General features: G+C 39.7%; 1 protein-coding gene and 1 long non-coding RNA gene across 2 annotated transcripts; one reads left to right on the top strand and one right to left on the bottom strand.

Annotated features, from left to right (window-relative positions):
- The first annotated feature begins 8,569 nt into the window (after window positions 1-8,569).
- On the top strand, window positions 8,570-14,204 carry LOC119134414 (opioid growth factor receptor-like protein 1). Its single transcript, XM_037271079.1, has 7 exons — window positions 8,570-9,088; window positions 10,133-10,219; window positions 10,631-10,709; window positions 10,793-10,871; window positions 10,945-11,011; window positions 11,081-11,226; window positions 11,320-14,204. Exons 1-7 carry the CDS (start codon window positions 8,903-8,905, stop codon window positions 11,867-11,869), a joined length of 1,194 nt encoding a protein of 397 aa, XP_037126974.1. The 5' UTR covers window positions 8,570-8,902; the 3' UTR covers window positions 11,870-14,204.
- A 1,907-nt stretch (window positions 14,205-16,111) lies between these two features.
- Window positions 16,112-21,803, bottom strand: LOC119134436. Its single transcript, XR_005100325.1, has 2 exons — window positions 21,398-21,803; window positions 16,112-16,182 (listed from the first exon to the last, which is right to left on the bottom strand). It is a non-coding gene; the product is annotated as an uncharacterized LOC119134436 (long non-coding RNA).
- Between the last annotated feature and the right edge of the window lie 496 nt (window positions 21,804-22,299).

Raw genomic sequence — 22,299 nt, 5'->3', positions numbered from 1 at the left:
AATTATTGGATGTTACACTGTCCCTTGACAAAGTGGCTTTTGGAGACTAAAATCAATCCTATGCTTAGCGATTTGGATGAAACCCATTTAATGAGTTCACCAAGGGATAAATCACTTCTGAGACTGAAAGGATGACAGCAAATGGTTTAATAGGCTCTATTCCAATACTAAATTGTTAAGCTTGATCAACCTTGATGACGTCTTCCTCCATCTGTTCACACAATGTGCAGTTCAAAAATAAAAACCATCAAGCATAAGATACTTTGAAATAGCAGCACTTTGATTTAAAAGAGCTTATTATCAGCAGCTAACACATTTAACACTCCCCCGACAGCAAGGTGCGTGAAATACATTTTGTTTGAATGTTCTGTCACAGGAATTCATCGACCAATACTGTTGGTTGCAACTACTCTGTAATATTGTAATTGTGTGTTTGAAAAAATAACAGCTGATTTAAGCATGAGGTGGAACCAATGTTCAGAAATAATACCTTAATAAGAAGAATACATATAACGAAACCTCCTATGCCCAAATATGGTCAAATTCATTTTTCTCCACAAATGGAGACTAATGGTCCATCTCCGCCTCGTCTGTATTTTTTACGCAATTTCAGCCAATTTAAAGCAGCGAAAATAGCTAGAAAACAAATGAACACTGTGTCTTCGCATAAAAGTTACTTATTATCATCAATTTACTCAAAGTAACATTTATGCTCATTGCTTCAGTTCTTCTAAATAATGCATCCAATAACCACTGGCTGTTAGAACATATCTAAATGACATTTCATTTCACTCCAGACAAATTAAAATGATCATTTCATGGAGCCATTTCTGACTACCATTATGCATCTATGTAATTATATTAAGTACCTTGTCAACGTGCTGCATAATCGGGTCAAATAATTTCACAGTTATTTTTAACTGTACATTTGCATATGAAATTACTTACAACAAAATTATTGTCCTTTATTGTGTTCTTTGCGACAACTCGTTTGACTTGAGGAAAATAGGAACCAAAGTGAAGTCAGTCCTGTTGGCAAATATGGTTGTTTAATGGGTTTTCCAACAATGTGCCTTCCAAGTCATTCTCCAGAATAAAAATGACAACTTCAATGTAGACATGGTGTGAGCAACAGCACTTATGACCTCTCGCAGACTGACAATGGACATGATGTCACATAATTGCCAAAACAGCGAGGCCAAATGAATAGCAATTGCAAGTCTCCGCTGCTGACAGTCGGTACCCTCAAGCCCACTGTTAAAGGTAATCCAGGTCGACTGGACTAGCGCTTGCTTGTTTCACTCAATACACCGTGCTGTCAATACAAGTGGCTGCATGGCAAAGATTCTCAACACCAACGGTGGACGAAATTGGCTTATGTGGAGTCCTTCCACACTTGGAACTGGACAGTACCGCTCACAGCCTCTCTGAGGACGGAACTCGTCTGATACATAACAATTTGGAACGACTTTCACGTGTTATTATTTTCCGTAATGTGAGAGACTGCACAGATGATGAGAGGAAACGAGCCATCAATCATGAGTCTCCTCCCCCTTACGTTGGAGATGAGCATGCATTCATGGAGCCATAGCAGCTGTGAATAGCTGACTGTCATCCCTTCAAAACATAACTGGCACAGTTTAAAGATGAAGGAAAACATGAACGTGCAAGTGCAACTGTCGCCTGTGGGAAAAGTGGAAGGGGGCGGAGCCACAATAAACAAATGAATGAGGGTAAAAAGCACAAGAATGCATGAGAATATAAAGCATGTGGTGTTTAAACTGCGACAAGAAATACAGCTAAGTGGGGCACCCTGACCTGATGTGCACATGAAAATGCAATTATATGATAACTCGCAGTATAATGCAATTCTGTGGGACAATTTGATTGTGCTCTAAAATGGCGATCCAGTCAGACCGCATTTGTCAACACCATTAGTAACAGAATACATTTCTTTCCAGCTCTTTCTTCGCTTGGGTGAGGGAGATCGACCGTTGTTTGATGACATTACGATTAGAAAGGTTAAGGAGTTAATTTCGACTGCTGCGCCGTTCATTTCGGTTTTATGAAGACCCTACTGTTGTTGCGTTCATCTTAACTCATTCACTTCCAGCTTAGTACAAAGTGATGTTTGACGTCAATTCTCATCAATGGCAGCCTAGTACAAAGTGATGTTTGACGTCTATTCTCGTCAACGGCAGTGAAGGAGTTAAAGTCAACCCAAATATTTCTTTATACTAATATGTTCTGTCCAGCCCAACTTGTCAACCCACAGTGTTCTGATTAATGTTTCGTTTGTGGAATATGAATTAAACTACTTGTTTTTATCCTTCTCAGAGGGCAGCCATTTTGCCACTTGCTGTTGACTGAAAATGACATCACAGTCGCCTCAACCAATCACGGCTCAGCATTTTTCTGATGCTGATTTGACTGATTTGGAATCTGAGACGTCAGCGGCTATCCTATACATGCTGATGATTCCTTTCCACTAGCTATTATTTTAGTTTTTGTGTATAAGTTATTTATCATGGTCGCCATTCACGCCTGTAGCGTTTAGTGTCTGTAAACAGGTCAATGTGGACAGCAGCCCCATCAGTTACACTGACATTTACCATTAGCCAGCCTGTCGTGCTGAGAGATTAGCTTCTTGTGCATTGCTACTTTAAAGCTCTGGGGAAGAGGAAAATGGGGATGAAATTCAACCAAATATATTTGGGTGTGACAGTCACCATTAATAACTGTCTGCAGTAAATGGACTCCGTCTATAGAGTGCTTTTCTAATAAAACACAACTCAAAAGGTCTTTACAAATTTATATTCAAGCACTGAGGGCAAACTGTCCTGCGATGAAGTCGCTATACAAGTCTACTTTTGTGCCAAGCGCAAGTCTAGTGCAAAGCGCAGTCTAACTTTGCACATGGGTGGACTTGTCTTTTACTGGATAATTTCAGAGACTTTGCACAGGTAGAATTGGGCAAAAGAGGACATTTGCGTCGTTGTGTGGCATTGTGGGATGGAACAAGACGACTCGAGGCCAATACAACAATAAACTGAATAAATCACATGGTGGGTATTCAATCTGCTACTTTTGTGTGTGCTATCCAAGGCAAATTACTGATACTTAGACTTTTATTATCCTAATATAATTTTATTGGTCTTAAAAGGCATTGTGCACTCAATCTCCTAACCTTGAAGAAACTTCAGTTCTAATGATGTTCTGATTACATAGAGCATGAACTCCTCACATTTGCGTATTCACAATGCAGGCCTGCTGAATGAGCTCATCACATGGTTTGAGACAGAAAGACAAAGCACATTTAGTATTGTAGCATAAAAAATACAGATTTTCCAATGACCTACTCAATTAGTTGAATTTGGTTGCTGTTATGGGAAGAACATGGTCTCTGTGACACAAGTATGATATTGTTGTTCAGGGCTGGACAAAATAATGTTGTAAACAATGTAAATAATTTTCTTTTGTGTATTTAAAATAGTCTCAATTATTTACTGCATGACTTTGTGGTATTATACGTTTTTGTTCACAGTTAAAGTATACGTACAGAACAAGAATGTGTTTCCATTTTTTGAATTTTGTAAAAATGATGATTCGAGGCCACACAATACTGTTTTGGGGTTATCAAAATGTTCTCTCTCACTACAAATGCTTAGTTGCACTGTATCACCTTAGGAAACACTGCCCTCTAGTGGTTCAAAGAAGGATTGCTGACAGGTTGAAACTACACGAAACAAAAAATGTATCAAATACCCTTTGTTTGGTTGTTATTGTCATTTTTTGTCTTCTATTGTCTTTTTATCTATTTATTTAAACTTTTGCAAGAGAACACTTTCTGCAGAACTTTCTCAAATTAATGGCTAATCATCTCAATGCATGATAATAATATTATTGTCACAAAGAACTTTTTGGGAAAAACACCAGCAAACCACGGTTATCGAGAAATTGAGACTATTTGGAACAATAATGTTTGAGAGAGAGAGAGAGAGAGAGAGAGAGAGAGAGAGAGAGAGAGAGAGAGAGAGAGAGAGAGAGAGAGAGAGAGAGAGAGAGAGAGAGAGAGAGAGAAAGAGAGAGAGAGAGAGAGCTAACACTGCATTATGGGTATTTTGATAATGGCAAAATCTCAGATTGTGGTGTGGGGGGTATGTTGCACAGTATAGCAAGCTTTCTGCACAGTACTGATTGACTGTACAGTCACGTGGTACAGTTTCGGTCCTGATGCTGCTGTTGCTGGAAAGCTAAGTGCAGGCTGGATGATAAAAAGGGTCCTTTAACAGGAAACTGGATTGGAAATCGTATCACTTTCTTGTACTGGGGGGGAGGGAATAATAATAATGGTAGCAGTCACCATTATTATGCCATCAGATAAAAAAAGATACATTCTATATATGCAGTTTAGGTTGTGCATTTGTACCTAACTTGCGTGTTAGTATGTGGACTGTGCAGTAGATATTCTTTACATGGTTTTAAATATTTCAGAATTGAAGACAAATAAAAATATTTGAAATATTCACCTTCAATGAAGCAAAACAAATTAGAATACTGATGATGACAACGACATTATCTCCTCTTGCAAATATTAAATTCAAAGGTATAACTGTTATATTATATGCACATGGTTGTCACAATATATAAGGGGTAAATTGATTTACTATAGTTCATCGAGTCCTATTTCCTATTGGGCAATGAAGCACTAGCCAGCCCTCATACATCAACACGCAACCTCGTTGCTAGGCTCGAAATCTTTTGTCCCAGGCTGTCATTTACGGAAAAGAGGAGAGGAACTGCCGGTGTTACATGTCAAGTTGCTCCCGTGTTATCTTACTCCCCGTCTCGAGTTACGACTGTTATGGTAAGGCGAGTTGCGCAGTTTTGCGTTTCGCGACAGCAGATTCGGCACAAGCGACTTGGAACTCTCCTAATTGCAAAACTGTTCAAATTCTCAATAAAAACACTGAACGAAACGTCTCGTTCGCATTTCCGATTGGCTGACTTTGAGTTCAACAAGTCTCTGGTCTTTTTGCTCGAGCTGCTCCATTAAACCATATAGAGTACGTACGTTTCTTGCACTACCAGCAAGGGTTTCATAGTGTAGTGGTTAGCGCTCTGGTCTTGTGCCCCAGCGACCCGAGTTCAAATCCTGGTGGGACCTTAAAAATTTGTCATGGAAAAAGTGACCCGCGTGAAAGGTTTTAGCTCCTGCAGAACGTGAAAATGACCAAAATCTTTTCACGCATGTGTGTTTAACAAGGGTAACTTGGAAAACATATTGGAACGTGGCTCCGAGGACTAGAGCTTGACACCTGTGACCTTTGACCATGATATTTCCCTAATAAAGTGGCCTTTTATTAGGTACACTTGAAAATGGCGGTGTACCTAATGGAGTGTCCGTGTGATTCCCTCGTTAAGTGCACCTGCGTGAAAAGTTTTAGCTCCTGCGGAACATGAAATGAGCTAAAACTTTTCACGCAGGTGCGCTTAACGAGGTAACTTGGAAAACATATTGGAACGCGGCCCCAAGGACTAGAGCTTGACAACTGTGACCTTTGGCCATGATATTTCCCTAATAAAGTGGCCTGTTATTAGGTACACTTGAAAATGGCGGTGTACCTAATGGAGTGTCCGTGTGATTCCCTCGTTAAGTGCACCTGCGTGAAAAGTTTTAGCTCCTGCGGAACATGAAATGAGCTAAAACTTTTCACGCAGGTGCGCTTAACGAGGTAACTTGGAAAACATATTGGAACGGGGCCCCAAGGACTAGAGCTTGACAACTGTGACCTTTGGCCATGATATTTCCCTAATAAAGTGGCCTGTTATTAGGTACACTTGAAAATGGCGGTGTACCTAATGGAGTGTCCGTGTGATTCCCTCGTTAAGTGCACCTGCGTGAAAAGTTTTAGCTCCTGCGGAACATGAAATGAGCTAAAACTTTTCACGCAGGTGCGCTTAACGAGGTAACTTGGAAAACATATTGGAACGCGGCCCCAAGGACTAGAGCTTGACAACTGTGACCTTTGGCCATGATATTTCCCTAATAAAGTGGCCTGTTATTAGGTACACTTGAAAATGGCGGTGTACCTAATGGAGTGTCCGTGTGATTCCCTCGTTAAGTGCACCTGCGTGAAAAGTTTTAGCTCCTGCGGAACATGAAATGAGCTAAAACTTTTCACGCAGGTGCGCTTAACGAGGTAACTTGGAAAACATATTGGAACGCGGCCCCAAGGACTAGAGCTTGACAACTGTGACCTTTGGCCATGATATTTCCCTAATAAAGTGGCCTGTTATTAGGTACACTTGAAAATGGCGGTGTACCTAATGGAGTGTCCGTGTGATTCCCTCGTTAAGTGCACCTGCGTGAAAAGTTTTAGCTCCTGCGGAACATGAAATGAGCTAAAACTTTTCACGCAGGTGCGCTTAACGAGGTAACTTGGAAAACATATTGGAACGCGGCCCCAAGGACTAGAGCTTGACAACTGTGACCTTTGGCCATGATATTTCCCTAATAAAGTGGCCTGTTATTAGGTACACTTGAAAATGGCGGTGTACCTAATGGAGTGTCCTTGTGATTCCCTCGTTAAGTGCACCTGCGTGAAAAGTTTTAGCTCCTGCGGAACATGAAATGAGCTAAAACTTTTCACGCAGGTGCGCTTAACGAGGTAACTTGGAAAACATATTGGAACGCGGCCCCAAGGACTAGAGCTTGACAACTGTGACCTTTGGCCATGATATTTCCCTAATAAAGTGGCCTGTTATTAGGTACACTTGAAAATGGCGGTGTACCTAATGGAGTGTCCGTGTGATTCCCTCGTTAAGTGCACCTGCGTGAAAAGTTTTAGCTCCTGCGGAACATGAAATGAGCTAAAACTTTTCACGCAGGTGCGCTTAACGAGGTAACTTGGAAAACATATTGGAACGCGGCCCCAAGGACTAGAGCTTGACAACTGTGACCTTTGGCCATGATATTTCCCTAATAAAGTGGCCTGTTATTAGGTACACTTGAAAATGGCGGTGTACCTAATGGAGTGTCCTTGTGATTCCCTCGTTAAGTGCACCTGCGTGAAAAGTTTTAGCTCCTGCGGAACATGAAATGAGCTAAAACTTTTCACGCAGGTGCGCTTAACGAGGTAACTTGGAAAACATATTGGAACGCGGCCCCAAGGACTAGAGCTTGACAACTGTGACCTTTGGCCATGATATTTCCCTAATAAAGTGGCCTGTTATTAGGTACACTTGAAAATGGCGGTGTACCTAATGGAGTGTCCGTGTGATTCCCTCGTTAAGTGCACCTGCGTGAAAAGTTTTAGCTCCTGCGGAACATGAAATGAGCTAAAACTTTTCACGCAGGTGCGCTTAACGAGGTAACTTGGAAAACATATTGGAACGCGGCCCCAAGGACTAGAGCTTGACAACTGTGACCTTTGGCCATGATATTGCTCTAATAAAGTGGCCTGTTATTAGGTACGAGGTAAAAAAAAAATAATAATAATAAATAAATAAATAAGAAAGTGTAGCGAACGATTCGGTGAACGATTCGTTTGAACAAATCTTTTGAGTGAACCAATTCTAAATATGCAGTTCACTAAAGAACTGGAATACACATGACTAGTACAAATGAGTACAAACGGCCAAGGTCTAATGGGTTGAAATAGTCCACTGGTTAGTGACACAGGCTCTTGGTCGGTATTAACCTGGTTCGATCCCAGATGCGACCACATACCTGTGTCTGCTTTTAGAATTCGAATCTCGCTTTGTTTAAGTGGACGCACATGCAAACAATTCATTTATTCATTTTTCATTCATTTGTTTTTTTTTACCTCGTGTAGTGTACCTATTGAAGTGTCCGTGAGGTGTACCTAATCACAGGACCTAAACAAGGAATAAAACACCAGACAAGATTGAAGATTCAAGAATTTTTATTCGCCATGTTTGAGCATGCCAAACAAGGAATTTGACTTCGGTACATCACAGCATCGGTTCAACATTTAGGTGACTGACAACACTCAGGACGTGTGAAAAATGACAAATATTCTCAAACATCCCCTGATCTTAGACTCCCAGGAGGGCAAGGAAAAACTCAAGTTTTAACACAAATGTTTTTTAAAATAATAATAATAATAAAAGTAAATTTCAAATCAGCAATCTAATGTGAAATTGCAGTAGATATATTGGATAACAATATTTAGGCGTATATACACGTTATTTAAAAACTACTATAAGTGTTATAAAATCAAGATTACCCAAAGAGTAGCATAATCTCCCCGTTGTTGCATAACGGCGCATCCCTTCATGCAATAAAGGTAGCCGTTCAGTTGGTGAACAGGAAATGCAATTCACGATGCAATGGCAACATTAGCCTCCCCCCCAGTTAACATGGGCGGGTCAGATCAACGCGTACCCTCGCCGGGTAATCTAGTGTTGTTGGCTATATAAAACATTATCTATTGAGGAAGCTGTGCCACGATAGCTCATCGGTTAAGGCTCTCCTACAAACCATTCTTAGTTCTTTGCGTCACGGGATCAAGTCCGGATGATGCCTTTTTTTTTTTTTTTTTTTTTTTTTTTTAAGTGTTTGCTATTTTTTGCAGCCAGTCGGAAATGCAAACGAGACGTTTCGTTCAGCGTTTTTATTGAGAATTTGAACAGTTTTGGAATCAGGGAAGTTCCAAGTCGCTGTGACGAATCTGCAGTCGCGAAACACAAAACTGCGCAACCCGCCTTACAATAACAGTCGTAACTCGAGACGGGGAGCAAGATAACATGGGAGCAACTTGACATCTAACACCGGCGCTCGACAGCTGCAAACCAATACCTGTTTGCAACATCATAATACTGATAATGTAATCATAATATTAGGTGAGGGGAGGGGAGCGGGCGCAGCGTGTCTTAAATGGGAAATTTGTTGGGCAACTGGCGATTCAAGGAGCCGAGCACGGTGGAGGAATGCGACTCGACGTGGGGTTCGGACTCGGAGGGCGACGAACCGGTAGCGGAGGAGGACAGCGGCATATCGGAGAGCGTCAGCCCGGCGGAGAACGAGTGGGCAGTCGGAAGCAATGGAGACTCGTCCCTGAAGGTGCGGGGGGCTCCAACACGTTATATCATGACACAGAAAGGGCTTTTTTTTTTTTTTTTGTGCACATTACATATTACTGTAGACAATAACGGTGGGCGGAGCCTACTATATGGTCGACGACAGCTTTTTGTTCATTTTACTGTCAGGTGGATAGACGGAATACATTATGATCGCTTGCACAATAAAGATATCCTTGCTGTTATACCAAATATTCTTTCTTTGCAAAGTAATAATGCTCAATTTTGATTGACAAGTGTTCATTTAACAATAAACATTTTGCAGTAGGCTAGAACCTTTCAGCATTATAATATAATGTGTGAAAACATTTTGTGATTATGACTTACGAAATAGGAAGGGTCCCCAATGTCACAGTTTTACACCACAGCAAATTACAAACATATCTATAACAGTATTGAATACCCACATTTGAGTGTTTAATACCTTGGCATGGGTAAAACATGAAATGCAGCTCTTGTATTAAGATTATTATAAATTGTTTTTTATAAATTATGCAAGTGGTCATAATTTTGTGGCTGTACTGTGCATTAGGTACACTGATCTATTACTGGCATAGTCTGTATTCCTCATTCCAAAAAAGGTAACTGAAACTTGCGGCCCGGAAGCTCTATTTGTGTGGTGTCCTTCCTTGAATCATGCTGATGAATTGGTCTTCACTTTTTTGCTTCCATGTCATCAATATGCGTGCAATGTGATGTAACTGAATTGCAAAATTTGGATGTTTCTTTTGTTCCTTTCTGCTATTTTGCTCTGTTTCATTTGTCACTTTTGTTTCTTGTCAACACGTTGTGACAGGCGAAAACGGCCAAATGTAAAGTAGCACATTATTAGTGATTTAAGACAAAAATGTTTGCATTGTATTAATGCAAACATTTGTTAGCATTGAACAAAACTACTACCAGACCTCCACAGAGGCTTGAATATCACTGGATGAAAAATTAACCAGCGAGCTATGGCAATGACATTATTTTATTATTATATGCTATATGATTTTCAAAAATTTCTCTCATTCTCTTTCCTACGCAGTTGACTGACTCTCCTGAGTTTCTTCCAAAGATGAAGAGAAGTTTTTACGCTGCCAGAGATTTGTACAAATACCGCCACTGCTATCCGGTAAATGCAGACACAAACACAGTAATGGCAATTTGTTTGCTAATGGTTGGTTAAGAGGCACAACACAGTCACAGTTCTGCAACTCATTTTTATAAGTGGGCGACCGTCAGCCATTTGTTTTACTTCAGATGTAACTCGACTAAGCTTATGAGGAAAAATAGGAAAACAATAAGGGGAAAAAAAACTTGCAAGAAAACCCACAAAATAGCGAGGTCAAGATGCATTAGATAAAGTTACAGCCACAAATGAAAATCCATGATAGAGTGAATCTGAAATATTAAAACCTCGAAATAGCCAGGCAACATTGGATTTAACTCCAAGATAACCATTTAAATACAACTGAGCCGATTGGTAAACTTAGACACTGGCTGATAATATAATAATGGCTTTGTTGTGTATGTGTGCCTGCAGAATTACAAAAAGTCCCGGCAACCCAACGAGTACCGCAACCTACGGTTCTACCTTAACAAGATCCCACTTGTACCTGACGGTGAGACGGACACGTAAAGACGCAAACAATAGAGTGAAGCAATGTTGACTCTGGCAATATTGTGCTAAATTTATTTTGCTCAGGTATCTACATAGAAGAGATTTTGACAAGGTGGAGAGGTGATTATGACAAGCTGGAGCACAATCACACCTATATTCAGTGGTAAGTAAGACATTTTCCTTAGTCGTGATATTTTGTAAATGTTTTTTCTTTTTCTTCACTTGCTGGGTGGAAGGCTGTTCCCATTACGAGAACAAGGGCTAAACTTCTACGCACATGAACTGACTCAGGACGAGATTAAGGTAAGACACGTATCACACAAAACTTCAGTCACACCACACACATGAATTGCCATTCATGACGCCTTTCAGGAATTCCAAAGCACTCGAGAAGCCAAGCGGAGGTTCTTGGCAGCTTACTCCCTGATGTTGGACTTTTACGGCATCAAACTTCTCGATAAGAGCGGAAATGTCGCTCGTTCTTCCAACTGGCAGGAACGCTTCCGTCACCTTAATGAGTAAGTCAGGTCATGTTTTAACATTTTGAATATTAGCGACGTAATTTTTCCACCATGGTAGCACAGATTGAAGCAATTGTCTCTTTTGTGAAGGTCACAGCACAACTACCTGCGCATTACTCGCATTCTGAAGTCGCTGGGAGAGCTCGGCTACGAGGCCTTCAAAGCGCCATTGGTGCGCCTTTTCTTGGAGGAGTCGCTGCATCGCAACACGCTTCCCAACATGCAACACAGCATCCTGGAATACTTTGTATACACCATCCGCCGGCCGGCCGCCCGCCGACAGCTGCTGCGCTACGCCCGCAAGCACTACAGGCCTGCTCACGCCTTCCTCTGGGGTCCTCCATCTAAGAGGTCCAAAGCTAGAAGTGGAGATGCCGGTGCTAGTACGGGGGCCGGGAGTAGCGGGATCCGAGCACCTGCTCCCACACCCGAACCGCAGAGGAGGGGGGAGATGAGCGCCATCCTTGCCTCTGCATGTAGCGAGACAATTTTGTCTTACCATGATGCCACGGTATGCCAGGATGTGGCCGGACAGAACCTGGATGGATATACGCAACTGGGCTCCAGCATGCATGGACTGGAGGGGGCTCTTATTATCATGCTGGAGAGGAGTGATTACAGTGAGGCTGTTCCTTTGTAAGGTGCCAGTTGTCTGCTTTGACTCATATTGGCTTTTAAAAGTAAAGTTGATACATTATGATATGTGAAGAAAAAACTGCTTGTATACAAACAATAGGAAGAAAGTAAATTAAGACATTAGACAGATTATCGTATTACTCGTTGTTAGGGTAGAAAATCATAAGGGCTTATAATATACACACACGTACACACACACACATATATAGATATATATACTATATGAATGCTGTTGATTAATTTAAAACATGCTAGAGAATCTTGGCTAGGATGGGACAATAAAATAAGACCACATGTGGACGAAACACCCAAACCATGTGAAATGGTGGAGGCCCATTTCAGGGACATTGAAACACAAGACTAAAGGCCTTATATTTTTGTCAGCCAACGTGGTTGGCTTTTGGAGCACCTGAGAAGCAGGTGCTTGCCATGCTTGATCCACTGATACAATTAATCAAACCCTGAAAGTGGAGCCACGGTAGGAACCAGGATGAAGCCTACTCTGTGTGACAATGGGAAGTGAGATTTCAGGGAGAACCTTTCTATTATTTCTTATCAAACTCAGTAAAACAATTGTGCAGAGTAGGTTAAGAACACATAGCAATACTTGATCAATTCTATATATTTTAGAGTAGTGAGAAATTCAGGTTTTGCCCCTGAATGCTGTTAAATTAGTTGGTGCAAATCATACTCCTTACAAACCTTCCGCAAAGACATTCATGTGACTCACTGGTATTTGTAGCCATTTAAAATAGGCCACGCCTTTTTAGTGACATCACTAAACTGTACTGTCTTTATAAAAGGATTAATGCAATAAATAAAGTACAGGTCAATAATACACAAATAGCCAAATGTACATTATGTGACTCACAAAACTTTCTGCGTGCTTGATGCACCTAAAAGTCGTATTATTTCCGCAACATCTCATATTTAGTGCCTGGCTTACAGGATCTATTGTTGTGATTGAAAATAGTAGATAGGTAAACGTGTGACAAATTACAATTATATGCATAATAAAATATTGGTAAATCCTAATCACGCAATGAAAGGTTAAAAAGTGTTACCAATCATATTTATTCACATGAACAATTTACATATCCTTAATAAAGTCACTTATTTGTAAAGTACTGTACAGTACCTTTAAATAGCAACAACGCTAACACATTATCTATGGTGTTTGTTTTGTCAAATATAGTATACTGTATATCTTTTTTGAAAATAGAAAAATAAAATAGTACCGCGATTGTGAATACAAATAAAAATCAGAATTTTTAATAGCATTACCCAAATAGTATTGGGCACAATTCTTGGCAACTGGTGGCAATAACAGGCCTCAAATTGAGTCAACTTTTTGGACAATCTTTGTTTTCCTGGTAGAAACGTATTAAGTGTATGGTCAGATTGCCAATAGAGACTACAAGTGCAAGCTATACAATTTAAGATTCACACAATGAAGTTTAAAATGAATATGTGTACATTTCATTAATGGATACACATTAGTCGTTTTTAGGAAGGCTATGTATATGACAACCCGACTGTGATAGTGAATTGTGTGTGAACAATATGAGCCCATAAATGTGAGTTTTTAATATGCTATTATGAGGGTATAAATGCACTTAAAAAAACGTTTAATTTTTTTGCGTGAGCAGCGCCTTATGCTGGAGTGATAATATTTGTTACTCTATCTTAACCTCTATTGCGTATTTAAATGTACTTGGTCCTGTATAAGGTTGGGGTGGTCACGATTTTGAGGTTTTTCCTAGGACCGAAAGCGTGTTTTTTCCTCAGCCAGACAGGCCTTCTCAAATAGAATTTGGCAGACGCTTATGTTTGTAAAGAAATGCCTTCACCGACTTCCTGACTAGTGTTCTTCCTGCTGGCTGACAAGGTCGCAGCCATGCATTTGATGAAATTGTAAAACTAACTTTTCAGGTGAAATATATGTTCACATGGGCTAAACTATTTGACTTTTTAAGCATACTTTGTGTATTATCTACTGTATGTGGGTATGTGTTGCGGGTACGTGTGAACGTAATATATCTATAAAGTGCCTCTTTTGTATTAAATTGGTGTCTAAAATGGTAGTATTTCCCAAATCACTTCTTGTGTAGTTTTTTCTTTTTTTTTTTTTTATATATAGAATACATATGTATATACTGTATATTTAAAAATGTGTGGAAATTGGAGAAAACATCTTGTAGTTTGTATTTGGTTCATTTAATGATTGTTCCATGTTTCACTATTGTTATATTAGTACTTCCTGGACTTTACAGTATACTAAGCTTATGTAAGGCACAATAATTCAAAATGATGCACAAATAAAAATTGGGCGTGTAGATGAAAGTTTTGTTTGCTTTTCTTTGTGCAAATGTACCATTTTAGGAAGTTTCATAAAACTGTATTTAGAGCTCACAGCAACTTTGGGACATATATTATATATTCAAATTGCATATATATATATATACTGAATGCTTGCTCTTTGCATGCTGGTTCCTTTATACCATTTGTGTGTGCTTGGCTAAGAGAATGCCATGTGTCTCAAAATTGACACTTTCCTCTGAGTTGTTGCCCAACAACAGATGGCATCTCCATGTGCTTCCTGTCTTCTTGTCCTTCATTTCCTGCCAGCAGTGTGCTGCACCTTAAGCAGTTGTTTTAACAATCTTCTTTTTACTCATAGTCCTGTGTTAGATAACCCCAAAATGAAACATTGCTTAGGTGCCTCATGGAGACTTGGGCCAAATTAACAAGATCATTATCACATTTCAAGGTCATTATGCATCATTATGCGTATGTACCTAGAGATGACACAATTATCTTTACTGTTATATGATCACATTTTAGTTATAAAAAAAAAAAAAAACTAATTATAGACTCTGAAAGTACTGCAAGTATTGTATTTTATTTAGAAGACATAACTCAAATTAGATCTAAAACTTTGTACTTTCTGCACATTAAAAATTGTAAACAGCAACAATTGAAGTTAATTCTCATGCATGCAAGATTGCACAAAAAACAGCAATGATACAATTAATAGATTCTTTTATACTCATCACATTTTAATTTGTATAATTGATACAATATGGCATTCTTGCAAAGCCTATCAAAACACAATTTGCCAACCCACCCTGAAAAAGGCTTTAAGTGCCTTCTGAACCAATGTAAAGGGCTCAAACATGAACATTATATTCTCTAAATAAACACGAGAGAGCAAGTATGACATTAGCTGAACATACACTATGTGACTACAGTGTGACTCGTTCCAACCAGCGAAATAAATAACCACTGATAGGATATCTTTGGTCCCACCAGTTGCTGAATTCCTGAGCCATGCAGTGCAAACAGCCCCACTCCCGGCCACCAGGGGGTGGATGCCGAGAGTGTAGGATGTTTACACTTCCTGCAACTCAGAAGTCATTTTAAGTGAGAGGCTTACTCAAAAAAAAAAAAAATGTAAGGGGGGGGGGGGGGGGGGGGGAAGAAATACAATAAAATTAGTTCATGAGGTGATACGGGTCAATATTGTCAGAATAAGATGTTCCGTAGTTTTTCCATGACCACTGCAGACTGTTTAAACAAAAGCTGCAAGAAGCATGGCACGGTATGATGGATGTGGCCGTAAGGTTGTTTGTAATAATGGCACGCCTACTTCCTTCCTTCTTTTTTCCATGTCTGTGGTCCTGTGGTGTGTTACACAGCGCCACTTATGTGCACAGACATCAATCAATATCTCAACTTTCACAACTGCTTTTTGGGCTTGTCTCTCAAGAGGACGAGGCTGCTCCCATCCACGGGGAACAGACAAGCATCATTATTTCCGCTGGCCAGTTTGTTTAGGATTTTACTTTTGATATTCACTTTTGCCTGCTTTGACAATTTGCCTCGCTTGGCTGAGAGCAGTCTGCCAAATTGTCAAACATGCTCAGCAATCCGGGACCATCCTGCAGTCGACGGAAATAGAGCCCTAAAACAGAGACTGCAATTTTATCTCTAGGACAGTGGCCACTTGTTTTGGTCAACAGCAGTAGGTATGCATTTCACATGTAGTTAGTTATCCAGGATCAAGTGTCCAGGTATCAACATGATGGTACTAGCAGGTGGCTGCTGCAAACATCCGACTGAAAGCCCCAAGACCCAACACCAGCTTCCAGTCAAGGATGTTTACAGTAGCCCTGACTGCCAAACAACTTGGTGAAGCTTCGAAAGAGTATCAGTATACAACAGGCTTAACAATATGAACAGTTTTTGACTCGTGAGGTATCCCATGACTGCATCGGTTTGGGCCGCTGCTCCCTTTGGCTCACGCAGTGTAGAAGCCTGAAAGAAAAGACATGTCTTGATCATTTGTCTTGACGAGAGAAAATAATTGCATCCCGTACATTTTTACATGCACTATTAATGACCACCCTGGATCAAGAGTGACACTCTAATTCTTGTGTTGCTGAAATAAGAGAAGGAAAATCTTTAAGACACCTTTCATTAACCTCTGTTGAAACGTCATCAGGTCAATGAGAGATGAATGAGACGAGAGGAGATGAGAGGTGGTTCCTTTCACAAATAGGAAGGGACAGCAAATAAATTGGACTCCTATTGCACAACGAGACTGTGCTTGAAAAAGAGCATCAACCATAAAAGGTTACTTGAGGTCAAGTTGGTGACCTCTGCCCTAGACATTTTAACAAACAAGTTCAATAAAAATATCTTCTTTTCCAGATGGGTGAAATCCAAATATGTGTACTGCATTAGCCATTAGTCCAGCACAGTTGTTGGTTTCCACGATGGCTTTTCCCTTCACATTGTTGTCCGGTAAGCAAGCATCCTGTCAGCATGTGACATTCCACAGCCTTCAACTCCCATCCCACACACAGACACATACTGTATTTACCATGTAAACACCTCAACTTGTGTTTAGCCATCATGCTCACTCCCACAGCTCAGCACACGCACACACACACAAAGAAATCCAATTACATTTCACACGCAAATGATTATGAAGAACTCCCATCGCGTTCTCTTTGACCTCCACATGAATACACAAACTGCAGTTCCTGTCTCGGTTCAGAGTCTCCTTCACGTTGACTACTGTGTCTGTCCAAATATACAGCATGCCTCTTCTGCTGGAATGTATTAAATACAGTGGGTATTTGTTCTGCAGGTCAACCTCCATTGTTGTGATTTGAGAAAAACATGCATTTCAATTGTCCCAGACTGAAAAAAAGAAATGCATAAAATGAAAGTTTTTCTAACTGCACATGGAACATTCTGACCTCTACAGTAAGCATTCAAAAAGACGTTTTATTGTTTTAATGATCTATTTCATGGCAGGAGAGTAAATAGAGGAATACGCTTGCTGGGGTCTTCAATCTTGTTCCTCGAGGGCCAGTTTCCTGGATGTTTTATTTGTCTTCCTCCCTCCTTTTATATGTTCAGGATGGTTATCCAGCTTCTGCAGGTCTGGCTAATTATCTGATCATTGAAATACAGTTAGCAGAAATACAGTTTACGCCAACTAGTTCATCAACAGCAGCATCCACCTTTCAGAAAAAAATGGCTTCAAAACTGTGGTAGTTACTGTCATTACAAAAAAAAAAGATACATGACACTATTGCTGTTTTTGAACTATCACAAATTCCACTACTTCTGCTACATTTGAGTAGCAAAACAACTATGAAAAACTACAGAATAACATTTATCTTCATTTCCAACATACAAGGTTTCAAGATTATAAATGACACATAATAGAGTAGGTGGTTCACAACTGACATCATGACTGCTGACCGCTTGAATGAGAATGAGACCCTGATGACAAGGGATTCATGATTCTAACATTTCCCAATCCTGTTTTGAAATGCTACATGAGCAACAATCACCAAGAGAAGCTCTTTAATGAGGTAGAAAGTTTTTAGACAGCCGCCGTCCTGTTCCTCTTTCTGCTAACTAAAGAGCACTCAACTTTTTGTCCCTGATTGTCTGACTGCACTTAACTCCAAGCAGAGGCCTCTGTGAAAAGTCCTAATGGGTGCTTGACAATGCATTGAAAACCAAATGGCTCGGGAAGAGAATAGCATGTTCTCTACGTGTTCGCAGCAGGCCGCCGGTTTACCTTCACATGCATAAGACTCAAGTGCATAACGCTTCAGGTTAAAACGCTCTCTCCCTCTCCCTTACACACATACACAAAGGTCTCTTGGGGAACAAAGCAAACTTTATCAGAACATTGGATTCCTGCATTCCTCAGATTCTTGGCAACCAGCTAATGCAGAAGGGAGAGAGAGACACAAAGAGAGAGGGGAGGGAGGGGGGGGGGAGTGAAACGGTAAAGGGCACAAGATGGCCGTCCGAGGAAGCAAGCCCTGGTCAAAATTGAGCAGGTGTATGTACTAACCTCTCATTCCCTTGCAGTTTTTGAAAATGTCAACGCAATCTACAGTATCACATAATTGACTGGCGCGGCAGAAGAGTGTCAATCAATGAACAATCAAGTTTTGTCTTTTTTTTTTTTTTTCAAGCAAAAGTAAATGAGGTTCAAGATACTTTTCAAAAGTACACTTTAGTGATATTATTAAAAAGACACAAAACTATGACTGCTAAACAATCGAAATATGAAGTTCAGTGCCCTTCACAGACACCATTATGCACTGACCTGCAGCATTTCTCTATTTGTATGGAGAAAGAAAATGTGAAATACAAAGTGCATGGCTTATCACGTTCATGCTTTTCATGATTTCAGACGTGTACATTATTGCTATTGTTCCTTGGAATTACTGCAGACATTTGCAATATTGACGTTGCCCAATATCATGATAACCTTCTTAAAATGACAGATAACTTAGTAAACACTTGCGCCTTTGCGTAACAATCACAAAACACACTACAGGTGTCAATGCGCTGTCGTGCAAGGTTGCAAAAATCAAGAATTTAAACTTGCTTGCTGTGTGATAACTGATTCATTAAACTGCAATGCCGGTTAATTCAGGGGCACACTTTTGCTCTGTGGGTAGCTACTATGACGTCCTCGCAGCTGTTAAAAATGTGTCACCCAGAGTGGTTGCATAGGACACTAGTGGGAACACTTTCAGCACTGTTCAGCCAATTGTTAACCATACCTTCACCATGAATGTTTGGATTTCTAACAATGATCCGTTATTTCAATTTATTTTTGTAATACTCTCAGTTATTACCTTTAGCCACTGCACAGTTCTGTCTCTTTTTTTTTGGGAGGATGATGAACAGCACAAGTTGAATGCCATTAATGGGTCAGTGACTTCTAGCTGAGTTACAGTATGTGCCAGAAAAGAACCTTTGATGTCTCACATCTTTTTTTTTTTTCCGGGTCAGTCATGGAAGACTACCGTAAATTCAGGACTATAAGGCGCACCAGTTAAAATTAGGGAAAATTCTGTTATGTTCATATATAAGTAGCATCGGACGATAAGCCGTAGTTGTTTTGAATTGAATGCTTGAATTGAATTTCTATTACCTGTATTAAACAAACAAATAATTTCCCAATGTCATAAAAATCATAAAGAATCCATAGATAAGCCGCACCGGACTATGAGACGAACGGTTGTGCAAAAGTGCCAATAACACATATAGAACAAAAACATGGACTTTTCTTTTTTACAAAAATGTAATTGGTAACTTGGGAACTTGATTTCTTGTAGTAAGACACAAAACCTCCATTCTGTTGGTTACAGCTCAGCTTAGTGGGTTTTACATTTACAGGCTTCCTGGAATGGCCTTGATGTCAACAGCATGACTTTCCACAATTAAGCCTAAGGGTATGCAAGAGCATTATGACTCCCTGTACACTTCTACTTATCTTTAAAAAGTGAGCACTTGAAACAACTCACAAAAATACCGCATTGTATTCATTCATTATTGTTCTAGTTGGTTACTGATCATTCCAGTAATATATTGATATAATGTCAACGTATGACTCCAAATACAGACACTACACTGTAATACCACCTGAGGTCCAAAACTTTTATATTAAGAAAAATGTTTCGACATTTAGCCTTGGCCTTTATGAGATTGATTCAAAGTTTCCATTCTTTATCAGTGAAAAGCCTCCTTTCTTTCTTCACTCAGTTTTCCACCCTTGACAAGTTGACCTTGTCTTGACACCCAGTCCATGTCAGCAATTTAACAGGCCACCGGATATTCCAAACAGCTTCCTGAATACTAACAGAGCTGGTGGCCTGTGTAACCAGAATTGTGATTATTAACACCGTTAACTTCTAAAGGATTACAAAGCAGGTTAATGTTCCTTGACTTCCTTTGGATACCTTGCAAAAAAAAAACTCTACAGTGTCCCCTAAACAGTCAATACTAAAAAGTGTGGTTAGAAAAATTACCCAGTAATTGTTTTCTTTTTTTAAATTTAGTACTTTCAAATATTTCAATAGAAATGTTACCTTTTTTTAAGCAAAAAGAAACATCCTTGGTCATTAAAAGCAAAACTGGAGCTCCAAGGTGATTTGATTAAATTGCTATAAAAGACAGATAGTCAGAAAAATGAGACACCAAAATTGTGAATGGATTTTTTTGGGGTATTCTACCTTTCAACTAGCCTCCTATTTAGCAATGCTCATTTGTTACATTTTTAGGCTATGGATAAGGCAACTGAAATAGAATTCACCTCACTACTCTTTTCATTCTCCATGGCAAATGCACTCTGGGATGGGCTGAGAATTCGGGAAGTGACTCTTGTCATTTCCATGGCAACACTGAGGTCAACTCAGCTAGGCCGGAGACCCCTCCTCAAACACAGAGGCCCAGAGCTCTGAATCAACACAAACAACCCAGCACACACATGCAAACACAGTCAAACTGTAATTAATTGCACTGAAGTTAAGAAGTGCCTGTGAGTATTAACTGTACACCACATGAAGATTAAAAGCGATGTGACTTTTAACAGAACTGCAATGTTGATGGTTATGCATTAGGTTCCGCTGAACAATATCTGAAATGGTGTAACTGTCCCAAGTAGGCAGTTCTCTTGACTGAGCTTCAGTTTGGTCTTTGGGGGATTATACTAGTACAGTTCCGTCCCTGCTTCTTCCAAATTCTTATTTGGCTGGGTGGGAACCAAAGCAGCCATAGTCCCAAGGGAGGAAAGAGAAGAGAAATTAACAGGCAACCCTCTGATTTGGTTCCTTACCTGGAAAAATATTGCAGTGATCTTTTGAAATAAAGCCACAGGCAATCAATTACAAGACAAACTAGCCTAACGAGAACATCCATAAAAAAATACATAAAAGGTGATAAACAACCAGTTTTTTTAACCCAATAACAACCAAATTAGAAATGTATTTTGCAAAATGTACAATATAGTTCGTCAAATCAACCCATTTACTAGACAGCAAAAATTTAATGAATACAACATGACGACATACTATGTAACATGAACTAAAAAGTGAATACTGTATATTATTATTAAGATGAGTATTGTCATTATTATTATTACAACAAACAAACAGTTAAACGAACTGAGTGTTAAGTACCAATTCCGGAGGCAACGTTTACTCACCATGATTACTTCTTCACCGACAACAGTTGGGACAGCGGAGCAGCTTTGCTTTAGTGTACATAACGGGATGATACTACAGTTTCCATTCCTTTAAAAGGGTTATTTGAAAGCGATATTAACGTAAAAACATATTTAAGGTTCAAAGGCGAACTTCGGTCTTCTGTCAAAGCTGTCCGTCACTTGTCCTTCAAAACTCCACCGTTGAAGGATGAACTGTTTTTTTTTGTCGCGTCCTTAAGTTGAATTTTCCGGATGACTTTAAAAGATTTTTACATCACGTTTTACCCTAATCCAGCGTTTTATCGGAAATCTTGTGGTCTAAACTGCCAAAGGTTTATGTAGGTGCAAGAGTGAAAGGCGTCCTGCCCCTTCTTTCCTACCGGTGTCTAGTTAGCGTTCTTTGCACCATGAGCAATGTTAGCTTCGAAGCTATGCAGCTTCCGGTTGACGTGGTTGTCGTCAAAATAAAATGTTTGGTTTTATAAATTGCACGGGGATGAAACTATAAGAATCAAGGAAAGTTTATTCATCCATCAAAATGTCATATGTTAATTCTGCAAATTTAGATGCTATGGTAAATCTTCGTATACAGTTTGCTTTTATTTTTTTTAATTAATGCGCTTTTCCTGTTAGGCAAGTTAGATTTAACTTGAAGCTACTTCCGGTAGGGCTGCCGCACGTAACAAACTCATCGGTTGGACACGAAATGACCCCAAAAGTCTCGTTTAAGAGACAGGTGTACTTCAGATTCGTGAAGACTCTAATATTAAAAATAAATAAAGATGAATATTCCTATAATGCAATCCGAAATAATTTTAGCGTTTTTAGAATTGAATTGCAGAAATTCAAGACATTTTAGTAAATAGATTTGAGCTACACAAGATTCTGCACCACAGTATTTT

This window comes from Syngnathus acus, chromosome 15 (assembly GCF_901709675.1).
Source record: "Syngnathus acus chromosome 15, fSynAcu1.2, whole genome shotgun sequence".
Taxonomy (NCBI): Eukaryota; Metazoa; Chordata; class Actinopteri; order Syngnathiformes; family Syngnathidae; genus Syngnathus; species Syngnathus acus.
The sequence above is the reverse complement of the archived record's forward strand: the minus strand, read 5'-3'. Positions and strand labels throughout refer to the sequence as shown.

Excerpts from the sequence above, each read along its gene's own strand:
- LOC119134414 (XM_037271079.1), top strand. The coding sequence starts at position 8,903 with ATGGGAAATTTGTTGGGCAACTGGCGATTCAAGGAGCCGAGCACGGTG. Across the intron at positions 10,872-10,944 it reads AATCACACCTATATTCAGTG|GCTGTTCCCATTACGAGAAC; the intron begins GTAAGTAAGACA and ends GCTGGGTGGAAG. Across the intron at positions 11,227-11,319 it reads CGCTTCCGTCACCTTAATGA|GTCACAGCACAACTACCTGC; the intron begins GTAAGTCAGGTC and ends TCTTTTGTGAAG.